The 16,120-nt window shown below is 36.2% G+C and overlaps 1 protein-coding gene and 1 pseudogene across 6 annotated transcripts; one reads left to right on the top strand and one right to left on the bottom strand.

The window, feature by feature from the left end:
* The first annotated feature begins 991 nt into the window (after positions 1–991).
* LOC147401457 (potassium channel AKT1-like) lies at positions 992–7,805 on the top strand (annotated as a pseudogene). Its single transcript, XR_015178521.1, has 12 exons — positions 992–1,195; positions 2,123–2,363; positions 2,882–3,030; positions 3,371–3,428; positions 3,531–3,845; positions 4,002–4,249; positions 4,341–4,439; positions 4,535–4,567; positions 4,717–4,902; positions 5,000–5,194; positions 5,298–5,373; positions 6,749–7,805. The product of XR_015178521.1 is annotated as a potassium channel AKT1-like (transcript).
* A 2,002-nt stretch (positions 7,806–9,807) lies between these two features.
* LOC147401456 (casein kinase 1-like protein HD16) lies at positions 9,808–15,247 on the bottom strand. 5 transcript variants are annotated; one of them, XM_086442781.1, is made up of 13 exons: positions 15,182–15,247; positions 14,877–15,096; positions 14,168–14,258; positions 12,478–13,989; positions 12,319–12,385; positions 12,084–12,213; positions 11,792–12,010; positions 11,549–11,646; positions 11,289–11,463; positions 10,855–10,929; positions 10,549–10,646; positions 10,317–10,442; positions 9,808–10,016 (listed from the first exon to the last, which is right to left on the bottom strand). In XM_086442781.1, exons 4-12 carry the CDS (start codon positions 12,746–12,748, stop codon positions 10,409–10,411), a joined length of 1,167 nt encoding a protein of 388 aa, XP_086298907.1. In that variant the 5' UTR covers positions 12,749–13,989; positions 14,168–14,258; positions 14,877–15,096; positions 15,182–15,247; the 3' UTR covers positions 9,808–10,016; positions 10,317–10,408. The 5 variants fall into 5 exon arrangements, with proteins under 5 accessions (XP_086298907.1, XP_086298906.1, XP_086298911.1 ...); XM_086442780.1 differs by lacking the exon at positions 14,168–14,258; XM_086442785.1 differs by lacking the exon at positions 14,168–14,258 and having other exon boundaries at positions 12,319–12,572; positions 13,829–13,989.
* Positions 15,248–16,120: the final 873 nt, after the last annotated feature.

Below are 16,120 nucleotides of genomic sequence, written 5' to 3'. Positions count from 1 at the left end.
TTTTTTGTTCTTTATAATCTTGTCACATCAAATCATGTTTTACGGACGTCAAAAATTAATGTAGTTAAGATCCACTATAAATTTGGTGAGTAAAAATTTAACAACATCAATTTAAATTTTATGATGTGAATTCCCAAATTCAAGGTTCGTTGGGTAACAAATTTGATAAAGCGAGGTTTTGTGGGTTACAAATTTCATAAAGTAAGATGTCTTTGGAATTATCAAAACTTGAAGGGAGTTTTGCAATAAAAATGCAACAATTAGATTTGTTAGGTAAATCCCTTTAAAAAAATTGCAATAGCTTTTAACTTGTGGTTGGTCTTGTAAATTTTTATTTTTAGCGATTTTCTAATAAATTCACCTCAAACATGATCACCATTACCTTATAATAATGTGTTGTATATGTATTTTTATAATTTTATAATATAACTAATATAATTTTGGGTTAATATTACTCATCCTTCTCTTATCATATATCATAAAAGATTAAAATTCGCTCACGTCTATGACATAGACATTCTCATTAGGGTTAAAGAAATAAAAGTGAAAACTAATAAAATTATAGAAGTATTATTAAAAATAATTAAGATTAAAAAGATAAAAAATAAAAATAAAAATAAAAAATAATGAAGTTGAAGAGATACTATTAAGAATAAGGAAGAAAATAAAAGACACTAAAATAAGTTAAAGAAGGAAAAATAATAAATTTCTTAGAGGACTATCGTTAAAGAGAGGATAGGAAAATTAGAAGGGTAAAAATTATTAAAAGGTTGTGTGGGTATGGAGTCCATCAAATCCACTTTAATGACTTTAATTTATTATTTAGGAACCGACATATCTCGTGTCGGTTCAATTTGACGATAAATCGAAAGTTGCACCCCTGGTCAAACAGCAGTCATCGTTGAAGGCGATTATCATTAATAAAGATCGACAATCGACGCGAAAGAAGAGACCACCACACATCGTTTAAGTAAGTAAATATATATATATATATGTATAGGGAGAGGGAGAGAGAGCTTTGAAGTTTGACGTGGTTGCAGTTTAGAGCTTCTATGTGTCGTCAGGAGATTGAGCAAATGTCCCGAGACGGAAGTTACAGCCTTTCGAGTGGAATTCTTCCCTCTCTTGGCACCTGGAGCAATCGCAGAGTTAAGCTTCAAAAATTCATTATTTCACCTTATGATCGTCGTTACAGGTGATGCTTCTCTCTCTTTCTCTCAATTCTTTTGGATTCTCTTCTTTAGTTATATATGTAGGTTTTAATTATGGGTCCCGTTCAACAACAAACATTTTGGCAAAACATTTTTCAAAACATGGGTTAGAGGTTTTGGAATGGGCTGATTTTTGGTGAGAATGATCTCTATGGTGAGGAGATCATCCTCACCAAAAATCAGCCCATTCCAAAACTTCTAACCCCAGTTTACAAGTTGAAAAATCGTGGACCGTCCATTTTTTGTAAACCATTTTTATAGGGTTAGAAGTTTTGGAATGGACTGATTTTTGGTGAGGATGATCTCCTCACCGTAGAGATCATCCCCACCAAAAATCAGCCCATTCAAAAATCTCTAACCCATGTTTTAAAAAATATTTTGCCAAAATATTTGTTGCTGAACATTTCCCATATATATATATATGGTCGGGTCCTGCGACACACATTGCGACACACATATAGACAACGTGTTTGTCTTATATGGGCAAAAATGTTTGGAATGATTGTCGTTTGAACCATAAGACAAAACACGTTGTCTATATGTATGTTGAAATGGTTGTCGTTTTAACCTGACCCAAAATATATATATATATTTTTGGTTGGAAATATTTGTTTTGTCATATTTTTTGAATTATTGGTTCTTCTTCTTTTGCGTTGGATTGAAATTATAAATAATTTCTGGGTTGATTTAGATATGGGAAAATGATTTTAAAATCAAACCAGAGAACCATTTTCCTTGGAGCTTAATTTGTTGATTATAGCCAATTGGTTGAGCTGTGTGTTTCTTATTTTATGGATAAAACATTGCAATTTACATGCATGTTTCTGTTTCAGTGATGTAGCTTATTAGATTTGTTCTTCATGCTAGAGAAACAGATTTTGAGAAAAAAAAATTGAAACCGATTCTTGCAGATCATGGGAGACATTTTTGGTGGTTCTAGTCCTCGATACAGCTTGGGTATCTCCTTTGGAATTCGGATTCCTTGAGAAACCAGAGGGAGGTCTACTGATTGCCGATAATGTCGTAAATGGATTCTTCGCTATAGATATCATCCTAACCTTCTTCATTGCCTACCTCGACAGAACTACTTACCTCCTCATTGACAACCCCAAAATGATTGCTTGGAAGTAGGGGTGCACATGATTCGGATTGGTTCGGATTTTGACAAAATTGGAACCGAACCAAACATGATCGGTCTACAAATTTGAAACCGAACCAATCCAATTACCCTATAAAACCGAACCAATCCAATCCAATCTTGGTTCGGATTGGTTCGGATCGGTTCTCGGTTCTCATACTTATTGAAGATAGATACCTTCTTCCTCAATCCAAGCATTCTATCTCCTCCAATCTTCAAACCATAAAAACAAGTAGGACTTTTTTTAAACGTGGACTTTGGGATAATAAAAAAATTAAAAGGAAGAAGAAGAAAGAAATAAAAAACCGAAATTTTTATTTTTTAAATATATATATATAAAATTGGTTCGGTTTTCGGATTGGTTCGGTTCTATTATATCCTAATCCGGAACCGAACCAAATTAATCGGATTTTTTTTCTTCGATCCGTACTCGAACCGTGGGTGTGTTTAGTCCGAACCAATCCAATCCAAAAGCTTCGGATTGGTTCGGATCTCGGATTTACCCAATCCAATGTGCACCCCTACTTGGAAGTATGCAAGCACTTGGTTAGCTTTTGATGTCATATCCACAATTCCCTCCGAAGCTGCTCTGAATATATTGCCTCCAAGTATCCGGGCTTATGGATTCTTCAACATGCTTCGTCTTTGGCGTCTCCGAAGAGTCAGTGCCCTGTTTGCAAGGTACAAGCTGCACATAACATTGTTTATTTAGAAGATAATTTATTTTTGGGTAATTACCATTACTAAATTCCCAAAACATCAAGTGCGATATCCCATGTTTTTCAAGTGATGATCTTACAGGTTTAAAGTGACAATCTTACTGGTTTGTATAGTGATGATCTCACTAAAAGTAGCGAACCTGTGAGATAGTCACTTGAAAAAATTGTGATCTTGCACTTCATGTTTTGGGAATTAATATGAATAATGAGCTGGTATCTGAATTTCATCGAAAGTTGATCACGTTTTGGGAAATTTCTTTTTTTTTTTTTTGTATGTATATCTCTTATTCCTTCTTTAACAGATTGGAGAAAGATCGGAACTTCAACTACTTTTGGATTCGATGCACTAAGCTTATTTGTGTGAGTTTCTAAAATAAATAGTCAATTGTTTTCTAGTTAGGACTTAGGAACCTGGCTTCTCTTGGCTATGAGCTTTCTGATTAAGTTTGTTTGGTCTTATAGGTGATTCTATTTGCGGTTCACTGTGCTGGATGTTTCTACTACTATCTTGCTGCAAGTTATCATGACCCACAAAAGACATGGATTGGTGCTTCTATGGAAAACTTCCATGAGCAAAGCTTGTGGATTCGGTATGCGATGACGATGTACTGGTCTATGTCTCTTACAACCGTTGGATATGGTGATTTGCATCCTCAGAATACAAGGGAGAGGATCTTAGACACTTTTTACATGCTCTTTAACCTTGGATTGACAGCATATCTTATTGGAAATCTGACGAATTTGGTCGTCGATGGGACCAGTCGAACTAGAAAATTCGTAAGTAATTCTTACTTTCAGATAAATGCACCAAATTGGGTATTAATATGTGCTTCGACATGAGTTGTAATTTTCTTGTTTTTGTTAAAGTGGCTATTGGTTTTTAATTCTATTTTGGCTTTCCTTGTTTCTTCTTTTGTGTGTGTCGAACTTAAGAGAGATACCATTCAAGCAGCCTCGAGTTTTGCACAAAGGAAAACCAACTACCAACCCGCCTACAAGATCAAATGCTTGCTCACTTGTGTTTGAAGTTCAGAACAGACTCAGAGGGACTTCAACAACATGAGACTCTCGATTGCCTCCCTAAAGCCATTCGATCAAGTATTTCACATTTTCTCTTCTACTCTCTTGTAGATAAGAGGTACTTGTTTCGTGGGGTATCAAACGACTTGCTTTTCCAGCTGGTATGTGACTACAAACATCCCTTAATAATAAATTATTGTCACTTAGATGCTTTTTCTTCTCTTGATGTCTTGTATTCAATACATTTTATAGGTATCAGAGATGAAAGCAGAGTATTTCCCTCCGAAAGAAGATGTGATTCTGCAAAATGAAGCACCCACTGACTTTTACATACTGGTTACGGGTGCTGTGGTAAACACCGAGCTTCCTTTTTTGTGTTTTCTAGTTTTATTTATTTTTTGGATATTGAATTTAAAGGGCTTCTGATATTTACGTCTTGCTTGCAGGATCTACTGGTGCTCAAGAATGGAACAGAACAGGCAAGTCTGATTATCTAAATGATAAAATCTTTTGGATTAACTTTTATAATGGATGACCAATGTAGGACTGCTTCAGAATTGGAATCGAAAATTTTAAATTACAATAATAAATTTAATGCTGTCTTAGATGGAATGTTGGATGATAACAGGTTGTCGGAGAGGCAAAAGTGGGGGATCTTATCGGTGAGATTGGAGTACTTTGTTATAGGCCACAGTTGTACAGAGTCCGCACCACGAGATTGAGTCAGCTTCTACGGTTGAATCGTACTTCATTCTTGAACATGGGTCAGGCCAATGTTGGAGATGGGACCATAATTATGAACAATCTTTTACAGGTTATTTTACATGAATTATTTTTGAGTAATACAACATTTTTATACTCCAACTAATAGATGGATTCTGACAATTAAACAATTTCATTGGATGGCACAGTATTTGAAGTGCTCAAAGGACCCAGTGATGGAAGGTGTTTTGATAGAGACGGAGAACATGCTAGCTCGCGGTAGAATGGGTCTTCCTCTCAGTCTATGCTTTGCAACTCTTAGAGGAGATGATCTTCTGTTGCAACAGTTACTAAGACAGGGTTCGGATTCCAACGAATCAGACTACACTGGCCGCACACCTCTGGTACATAAAGTTTCCATTCTTTCGATTTTCCGTACTTACATTTTTTGTATTTCTTTCTATGAAAGTTGTTGTAATTCAGTAAATCTGTTTACTTCATAACCAGCATATAGCAGCATCCAAAGGAAACGAAAGTTGCGTTCTTCTTCTACTAGATTATGCAGCAAATCCTAATAGCAGAGGTATGTTTCTCTCTTGTAAATTCAATACAGATTCTAAGTCTTTTTTTATTCGTAAAATTTTTCTTGTTTGTGTCTTTTATTCATGTTTTATAAGATTTACTTTATGAAAGAGAGATTCTATTACCACACCAACTTTTGCTAACGTCACCCCAATTCATATGTGAATCACCGAAGAATTAGCAAACATCTTGGGGTGGCATTGGCAAAGTTGGTGTGACAATAGAAGTTACTCTTTACAAAATTCTTATCTTTTTAATCAGATTTGGGATTTCTTATATTATCCTTATTTCTTGCTTCTTCTTTTCTTTTGGGGTCCTTTTGTGTCACTCATTTATGCTAATTCGAAATTTCTTCCATGCCTTCATGTTTGTTTGTTCTTGTTATATGGTTCCCTTCGTGAAATGGTATTACTAACTTTAGTATGTTTGATTATTCTTTTTTTTTTTTGTTTCAAGTGAGAGCCATGTTCTTAAGGCTAGTTGACTTACAGATGCCTAATATTTTAATATAGAACCCAAGATTTGCTTTGTATTTATGAAGCTTTCAATGCAACCCTCTTCTACCCTTTGTCCACAAAGGATTTTTCAGGTCTGCTACATTTCATTTCCGAAGTGACCCTACTGCAGAAGTCCTCTCTTCGATTATTTCTTGTATTAGTTATTTTCTATATGATATGTCGTCCCTTATGAGTTGTCAATTATTAAAAGAGGCTTAATAAGTCAACCAAATTTTCTTGCCTCAAGTTGCTTTCAGTGTTAAAGTGATAATCCAATTTGAAGAATAAAAAAGAACAAAAAAAAGAAAGGGTACCACACTGGGTAACATGGCTCTAGAACCAAAACCGACCTTAACTTTTTCTTCGTTTTATTAGTATTATAATCGTGCTATTTATTTGGCTGCAATATAATTGTATTTATTTAATTCATTTATAAGAATATTAAATAACACAGCAATATTTTTATGAGGTCACCCATTCTGACATTGATCCACGTCACTCTAATATTCAAGTCATGGATCTTTCATTCTTATTTGAACTTGTCCCACTTTGTCAACCATGACCCTTTCCTCAACATTATCCATATTTTTTAATCGTCTCTTTGTCTATATTATTTTAAAGCAATCACAATCTTGTGATCTAATGCGTCATCCTCTGTTATTGGACCTTGTTCACACTCACCTCTCCTTATAATTTTTATATGATTAATTGCTTTTTTTTTTTCCCCCTTCATAGTGACCAATGTAAAACTTGATCTCAACAGAAGCATTTACTACTTGATCTAAAGTTTTTAACAAGTTAAAAAAATATTATCATGCAGAAGGATTGTAGATTTTTTAAATGCTTCTAGTAATTAATTATCTTCTGAAACTTTTACAGATACAGAAGGAAATGTTCCCCTATGGGAAGCAATAGTTGGGGGGCATGAAACAGTGATCAAACTGTTGATAGACAATGGTGCAGACCTGTTATCCGGTGATGTGGGTCAATTTGCTTGCACTGCTGCAGAGCAAAATAATCTAGACTTGCTCAAGAACATCGTACATTTTGGAGGGGATGTCACACTACCCAAGAACGATGGAACTACTGCACTGCATGTTGCAGTTTGTGAGGGGAACGTTGAAATAGTTTAGTTTCTGTTGGACCAAGGGGCCAACTTCGATAAACTCGACAGCCATGGTCGGACCCCTAGGAATCTAGCAGATCGAATGGGGGACGAGGAGATAAAAGCACTCTTCCAAGCCATGCATGAGCCCAATGACCGAACCACCATTACAATTCCTGAGTCGACTGGGGTGCGGTACATTGGGAAGTACAAGGGAGAGCCTGCAATGCACCCACTACGAGTGGCACCTCCCACTGGTGAGGGGCTGTCGGGAAAGTATCACAGAAGGCGTGAGACTAGTAGTTCTCACAACTCACTCTTTGGGATAATGTCAGTTGTTAATGCAGGCGGTGAGAGGGACGCACTTTCATCCATGGGCGTGATGAATGCGTGGGGTGGTAGTAACGCTGCTAGAGTGACTATTAGTTGCAGTGGCCCAAAGCAGAGCGAAATCGTTGGGAAGTTGGTTTTCCTACCAGAATCCCTTGAAGAACTACTTGCTCTTGGTGCTAAAAAATTCGGGTTTGAAGCAAATAAAGTTCTAACGAAAGACAGAGCTGAAATTGATGATATAGCATTTATTAGAGATGGTGATCATCTTCTTCTTGTTATGGATGATGATGGGTTGGAAGAAAAAAACGACCAAAATGAGGATTTAAGAGATGCTTGAATGGTGTTTTTCTTATTTCTTGTTTGTGGTAACCACATGTGATTGCTGGACTGGGATGGACTGGAAGAAGGTGGTAGTGGGTTTTATTTTTATTTTTCCCACGGTGTATTATTGGTTTTGGGGTTTCTTATTGTCGAAGAGGCTTTGGGGTTTTTTGTGAAAGGGGGATATAAAATGTGTAATAATAAAGAAATTTCTGTTTTATAAAATGAAAATCGTGTTATTCAACATTTTAACCCTTTATCTCAAATCATTGCAAGTAACAATCCTTAATAGCCAGTTTGAACTGATCGAGGATGATGACTTGAGGATAGAGAAGCTTTGGACGTCCTAGAGAGAGACACTATCAAAGTTCTTGGGAAGAACTAAGGGAGATACGACCATCTTCTGCTTTGGGACGAGGATAACAAAATTTGCCGTTTTTCTAAAGTTCTGTGAATTTCTCAAGATATTCTTTCTTTTGGTGGTGCAATTGCCATGGTGCGACATCTTCTTCAGGGCTTTCTTGGAAAGACCTTTTCAACGGAGAAACTTCCAGGATGAGAGAAACCTAGAGCTCCTCCCTGAATTCATAAACGGTGATTCAATTTTAATACCAGAAAAGGTGATTGAATCTGAAGCCTACTCCATTTTTGTTAATTATCTACTTAGGGACCATGGAGGTCACGTGGAAATTTTTTCTCTTGAGGAAGGATTCTTTTTGTTCAAGTTCAACAACAACAAAAAAAGGAGGATTGCAACATGGTACTAAATTTAGCAATATAGAGAGTGTGGGAGGAAGGCCCTCGATCTTGACAGTTCGGGAAATGATGACTACAATTTCGATCTAGGTAAGGCTTCCCCATCCCCTTCTTTAGTTTTGGTCCCCGGGCTGATTGGAATACCATTACATAAAGGATGAAGTAACTGCAAATCAATCTCATGTTGGTTTTGTGAGAATTTGCGTAGAAATTGACACACAATGTAGTTTTATAGAGTTTATTTGCTTAATGTGGAAAGATGGCAGAAAAATTAATCAGAAAATCTTGTATTAGTGGAAGCCTAAGCCTTGCAAAAAGTGTGCTCAACATTCAATCACAGTCAAGAGCAATATCCAAAAGACTTAACGCTGTGTTTGGATTGAGGGAAGGGGAGGGAAGAGAAACTCATTAAGGGAAGGGAAGGGAAGGGAAGGGAAGGGAAGTTTCTCTTCACCCTGTTTGGATTGAAAGAGAAGAGAAGAGAAAAAATCATGTTTCTCCTGTTTGGTTAGGATTCATAAGAGAAGAGAAGAGAAATTATTATTATCAAATGACTATTATACCCTTCATAATCTAAAAAACAAAATTCTTCTTGTATAGTGATACAAAATATAAACAACCAAACATTCAAGATCAATTTGAGGGGTACCTTTCGTTTGAATGCGTATAAATGAGAGTTTCTATTGCCACACCCACTTTTACTAAGAACATCCTAAGCAAAAGTTGGTGTGACAATAGAATCTCTCTAATATAAGGATTTTGTTAATCAAACACACCCTAAATAATTTTCCTTAAAATAGAATAACTCCTTCCATGTATTTTTTTTTTTTTTTTGATTACGACCTCCTTCCATGCATTTCTAGCCACTCGAAAAATTAATTGATTTGAGGTTAGGATTAAATGCTTTAAGAACGCGTAAAATTTTCCATGTATGACCCATGATTTGGACAGTTTAATATTATAAAAAACACTTTCCTTACTTAGTTTAATAAGATTTTAAGCTTTCCTGAGGGTTGTTTTGCAAAAATGGATTACCACATTGGCAATCCGACACCTCTAAATTTCTTGGAAAAACTCAGATAAAATAAAAAAGAAAGAAATTGGATCTTATGGCCACCGAACCTCCACGGTACTCACTATGTGAAAAAGGCCCATATTTGACGGTCTTAGCCCGTCAAATTTTGAGAAATTTGACGGACCCTCCTGTCAAATATGCCCGTCAAATATTCTTTTGTAGAATTTTTTTTTTTTGACGGCCCTGGACTATCAAATTATTAGAGAATGGGCTTAAAAAAAAAAACAAAAAAAATCCATAGAGTATGACCGTCAAATTTGGAGGTTTAACAAACAATAGCACGGTCCTCTAATTCACCAATCACAATGAACGAAATAATAATTAAAAAAATCATAAAAAGAAAAATCATAAAACAAGCTTCAAATTAAACTAAATAACCCAAAATTTATATACATATGAACCTCTTTGTTAAGATCGAAAATTCTGCCGAAGCTACAGATAACTGACAATAAAGTAGTAATTAGCTACAAGCGCGAAGGTTAAGAGTACTAATTAGCGTAGATGATTCCAGGTATGTATCCAAAAATCGTAAGCACGAGGCAGATCCAGAACTCCACCTGCGATCACAACCATCAAAGGAAAGAAAAGTTTCAAATTTTCTATTGGTTTTTAAATCGCTCAATCCATTGTCGTGGCGTATGTACAGAGAGAAAGATTGAGATCTCTTCACTCAGACAAAAGTGAAGTAAATTCAACTTGTTTACTCAGTCAGAAATACCACCATATCAGACAGAAACAAAGAGAAATTTTTATTATTTTTTTAAATAAAAATAAAAGCAGAGAAAAGGAACGAAATTATACAGATCTGGAACAGAGAAATCAGATCAGAAGATAGAAAAAGACGAAAAGTTACTAACCTTGCAACCGAACTTTAAAAAAACTCCAAGAGGAGGTAGGATGATCGCCAATAGTATGTCTATACAGGTCAGGGTCTGTTCGTCGGCCATCTTTAAACTTCTTTCAAGCTTTTTACACAAAGATTACTACGAGACAGAGAGAGAAAGATTTTACTAACAGAGGCGAAGCAAAGATTATCTAAAATTCTAAATTGAAACGGCACTTATATCGTTGGGCATTTTTTAATTATACCACGTGGCGAGCTGAGACTGGTAGATACTCCACGTGTCATCTTCAAAGTCCACCTTACTCAATTTGTCTAACATCAAATTCTTATTGTCGACCATATCCTGCAAGCACGAAGGTTAAGAGTACTAATTAGCTACCATATATAGTTATATGGTGAGGCATTATAGTTATATTAGACCCCAACAAACTCATCACAGTCGAATAAAAACTGAATGTATACGTGTTGTTTTGGAGTGGGACTTGTTCACAAATAAAATCTATATTTGAAGGTAATCTTCTATGCTTGGCCTCTACAAGATTTAATTGTACCTCAGCGACAAGTAGCATTGGATTCGCAGGAATGTCATATGATTTGTTGACTGAATTTGATTCATGATGTTGATTCTGCATTGGTAGGTGCATGGAAATAGCATTATTTCCATGATTGTCAAGTTCGTGTTGGTTGTTGTGACCATGGTGGAGAAGGTGCCACTATGTGAAAACTGAAAATTTTAACAAGAAAATTCGGTGGGCCAAAGCCCACTAATTTTAGAAAGTGAAATTTGATGGCTATAGCTTTTGAAATTTTTGATGATCCCCAATTCGACAGTTTAGAGCCATCAAATTTCTCACATCATGAACTATCCTCCCCAAACCAAGGGGATTTGAAAACAATACAAATGTGATTGTCGCATCAATGAGAAGTAGGAGGTTCTATTAGACAATTGCCTTAGGTTTGAAAGAAGGTCAAAGCAAGTACTCACTTCGTGAAAAAAATGGGGTGAGAGTTCATAAACTTGGGCATTGAAACCAGTACTTGCATCCATAATCAGAGCCCATAGATTTGAACAAGAACCCACACTGCTGATAAATAGCCTGTCTTCATTTCCTTTCTCAATGTGTTGGGCAAACTTCCCATCAGCTACATTATAGTGATACCTACAACATGAGAACGATACATGAAGTTTTTGCCTTCTTTATATCACCTAAATAGAGGATAATGTGTCATTCAAGGCAAATATACCTTTGCTTCATAGGCCGGTGGGCATTGTATACACTAACCCATTGTGTTGCGGGCATCGCTATCCGGACCTTCTTTCTTGGTTGTTCGTCTTCCTCTGCCTACATCATCAACTGACCTCACTTATGAACAACCTAGCATATAAGCTTGATAAAAGGTAAACACAAATTAGCAACCTAAACTGATTTTCCAAAAGACTATGGTAACCAACCAGAAAAATATAAGAGAGAAAAGTTAAAAAGTTACCTTCTGAGCACCATCTATGTTAATTGGCCTGATATCTGGATTTGGGCCTATGATTCCATCAAAGAGGGAAATATATTTAGCATAGTTAGGTTCCTCATCAAATATCAAGTTCACCGCATATTCAACGAGCTGTCTCAATGGCATTGGGCAGAAGCAACACAGCGTCTCCCGAGATGTCGTCATCTTCTTTTTGCATGCAAGGAAACCTTTATTTTCTCCCTGAGAGAAGAAGGTAAGCATGGCATAAAGATTGCACGGCGTGAACATCTGATAAAACTTGGAAAGGGCTTACTTGATATCCTTGCCAAGGCAAGTAAACACGAAGAAGAAAAATGAGAGTGTATGCAAGAGATTCACAGCCATCTCTCCTGCTACCAGTTCTCCCTAGACGAGCATACACACTAGCATAGCGCACTGTCCCTCTGCAAAAATGGAATTGTCAGGAACGAAAGATTAGTGATGTCCAATGTAACAAGCAACTTCTAAACTGAAAAAATAAGAACGAAACGACAAATCATATAGTATACCTAAAATCATCTGGCCATTGGTCATACTTAACATGCTGACCGGTTGAATTCTCCCTCCATTTAGTGGCTGATACCCAAAGAAATGTGATCAAGCAAGAGATACACAGCATGAAATATTTCCTGGTATATAAATGCCCAAAACTAAAAGAATATGTTTACCTAACCCAAGATCAACTACAAACAGTTTTTTCTCGTCAGGGGTCCCTAGGAGACCATGCAAAAAGTTCTCTGGCTTTACATCACCATGCACATACCTGTCATCATAAGTTATGGGAATAATAATGACACATTTTGGGCGAGACAACAACGAGTTGTTTGATTTACTAGAAAAACACAGGAGTTGTTGAGTGGATGTGAATAAAAAAGGTAAAAGAACCATAATCAGAGGTTTAGAACTTATAACAAAAGAATCTAATCCTCTAGAATGCATCTTCTCCAATATAAAGGTTGCTTTTATGGCAATACAACCATTTCCGTGGACATCCTACAGATAATAAAATACAATGGAAAACCAGATTTGTATATGGTTAATATACTAAAAAGCCTTGTGATAATATACAAAACATTATTGGCACTCACTTTGCAAATATATATGCATGCCCAAAACAATACAACAATAAGAAGACATCCAGTCCTTTCCAGCACTTAAATCTGATTATTAGTAATAGAAAAAATCTAACTGCACGAAATTGACAGTCACAGTCAAACAATGTTGAAATGGAGAGCAAGCAAACTACCCAGGTTTGTGGGATGTCATGTTAATAAAGGAAGTATCCATTCAAAGAGTAAACAGCATTGATAAATGTTGTTGATGTCAAGAAATACCGATCCTGAATGCATTAGTACATATACGACTTCATATTTCAAACGAATAGGTGAAATATTAGTTCTAGAGCACCCCTCCAAAGTGCAATGGAGGTCGCTAACGTAGGCCATGGACCTTCTTGATCGTCCATTGACCTTGTCCATGTAAGTATGTTTTAAACTTTCTCTTCACCTTTCTTATAGGTTTCCGATATTAGACTAAAAACTAAAGCACCTACAACCTTGAGCTACACCCACTCCCCACAAGTGCAGGATAAAAAATGAGAGCTGCTATTTGCACCCCCAAAATAAGAGATGATTTGGGATCCATGGAAATGAGAAAACAAAACCCTAAGAATCACATAATCTTGACTGTTGAAACACAAAATCTAATGGTAAGGATATATCTTAGAGCACAAAATTCAAAGAACTCTAAGCATGTGTTAAAGTGATGGTGGTGCCAATCTCAATGAGACCTATCAGCACGTGTTAACGTGGGGTTCATGTTTAATTGTGTATTGCTTTCCAGCCCCACCATTGTCTAAAATACTTCGCGAATTGTTTCGTTATATATTTCCAACATAGATGCCTACAAATTTTTAAAAGAAAAAAAGGTAACCTGCATTAATATATCTACACCACAGGCATGCCTTTATTTAATCAAATGTACAGAAAAAGATTCAACTGTAAAAATTAAATGGGTAACCTGCATCTTGTACTTCCAGCCCTGGGATGCTAGGGATTGGCTACTTTGGAATATCTGTTCAAAGAACAAGGTATGAGTCCTTTCTGCTCTGGAGTTTCTGGCCTACCCATCATGGTATGTGTTTTTCCTGAACCTGTTTGTCCATAAGCCTAAATACAAACCTGCCAAAAAACCAAGACAAATCATATCCATCCATATATTGTACACAAAGAAATGTTTTTGTTTTTTTGCTAGGCAAGCAAGGGTAAGGATGGGTTAGGTGCCTTGGTATAGAGTTCTAGAGAATCAGAAATGGCTGTATAGTATTATTCAAGATCAAGAGGGAGATTTTTATTCTACCAGGAGTAGAGTGTCAAGATAATCATTTTCCCAAATAACTTGCTTTTTTCTTTTCCACTGAGACAAGGAACTGATTTTCCATCCCAGTCACCTAAGAAAATGATTGTCCCACTAGTGCAAGCAAATAAACATAAAAAATACTATACAATGCAACTACACATTGTGATCAAGGAATGGGAGGACCCTTCAAGGAAAAGGCCCATATAGAAATAATACAACCAGCTTAGTCCATAATCCTGCATTCAATAATCAGATTCTCCATTTAAACTTGCAGCAATAAATGTTTACACAAATGTGATCTTCAAGTAAATCCAAGACCAAGAAATGTAAGGAAATGGAAACAAGCAATAAACAACAGCAGATCATTTACAAAGATGAGAACCCAATATACGTTTGGAGTTATGAGGAGCACCAAATTCAAACACACAAGAAAGTTGTTCATGTTTTTATCAAAAGAGTTGTGCTGGAGTGACATTCGAATTGACATCGATTCACACATTGCTGATGTGATGGTGTGTACATAACCATAAATGCTTTTCACTCGTAGCTCAACAAAAAAGCATCTATGGCTCCGTACACACATCCACTTCAGCAATCTGTGAATCGAAGTCAATTTCAATGTTACTTTGCTCCTTATCAAAAAGTGTCCCAATTACTGTTACATGGACCTATGACCAGGACAACTCCAAAACCAAAGGAACAACCTTACCTGGAGTATACATTACAACGAAGACCACAACTCCCAAGGCTATCATAATTCATAAGGAGAATAAGAATGTGACATAGACCGGTCTCTTCTTGACGTATAATCATAAGTAGAGCGCCCAGAGAATAATAATCACGGCCCCCACTATAGGGTTCGCGCCTTGGAGACCTTCAGTATCCATAGTCATAACGGTCATAGCCACTACGATACCTACCACGCTAACCTGCCACACAGAATAAAATAAAGAGATGAGTATGGCTTAATAAAAACTAATGATGAAAGTACACTCGTTATCTAGAAAGACTAACCAGCCTCTTTTGTGCTTTTCAATCCAAGATAGTGTCCAAGTGTAGGTGTTCTCGGGCGTTTGCTCAAATGATATTCAACAAAAGATAACCTAATTTTACAGAATACCTTTAAAGACCTGCAATTGTGTTGATTTCTCCTTGCAAAATTTCTCATAAATTGCTTGGAACTTGGCAAACTCATCACATTCACACTGCAACTCGTTCAAGTAGACAATCAATTAAAACCAAAACTTCAAATAGTACAGTTGAAACTAATATTTAAGAATCTAGGTTGAGCATTACACACCTCATTGGAGCAATGAAAATCGACCCCTAGTCATTAAGCTTTCTGCAGACATACTTGAGAACTCCAAAAAACATACATAAACAGATTCATGTTTCACCCAATGAACACTAAGTACTAATTTGGGAAACAAGATTAAAAAACTCAGAATATTCTGCACATATACTAGAAAACAGACTCTTTAACATAATAAACATGATCCAATGAATGAAAGCAGATAATAAAAATAAATACACACACTTGCCATCCACCAAGGTTGAGGTTCATCAAAGGAAATGACATTCCATTTGCATCTGATACTCAACTAACAAGTGCATTTACCTATAAAAAAACTAAAGTAGAAGCAAATATATATATATATAACCATACATACCCCCTCCTTTCTCCCCCAATCCAACCAAGTTTACATGACACTTGACACAAAAAACAAACGGAATCAAAAAGACTTGCCACAAACGCACAAAAAACAAACTCAAAAGCACTTCTTGTGGACGATAGATGGACTTGATTTGTCGTACTCAACCTTTGAGATCCACATCTGCAAATTCAATAAAAATAAGTAAAGATTCAAGTAAGAACCAACCAAACTAAGTTCATATAAAAGAATCTTTTGGAACATTGCAAAACAAAACTCACCTGTTGAATGTGTTGAATCA

The sequence above is a fragment of the Akebia trifoliata genome, chromosome 5 (assembly GCF_017979445.1).
Source record: "Akebia trifoliata isolate Shusen 1 chromosome 5, ASM1797944v1, whole genome shotgun sequence".
In the NCBI taxonomy this organism is placed as follows: Eukaryota; Viridiplantae; Streptophyta; class Magnoliopsida; order Ranunculales; family Lardizabalaceae; genus Akebia; species Akebia trifoliata.
The sequence above is the reverse complement of the archived record's forward strand: the minus strand, read 5'-3'. Positions and strand labels throughout refer to the sequence as shown.

Bases quoted from the DNA above. Each gene is read 5' to 3' on its own strand.
- LOC147401456 (XM_086442781.1), bottom strand. From the start codon at position 12,748: ATGCATTCTAGAGGATTAGATTCTTTTGTTATAAGTTCTAAACCTCTG. The intron at 12,214-12,318 runs GTATACTATATG...CCATTTTTGCAG, and splicing joins CAATGGCCAGATGATTTTAG to AGGGACAGTGCGCTATGCTA. The intron at 10,647-10,854 runs GTACAATTAAAT...TCGTGCTTGCAG, and splicing joins CAATGCTACTTGTCGCTGAG to GATATGGTCGACAATAAGAA.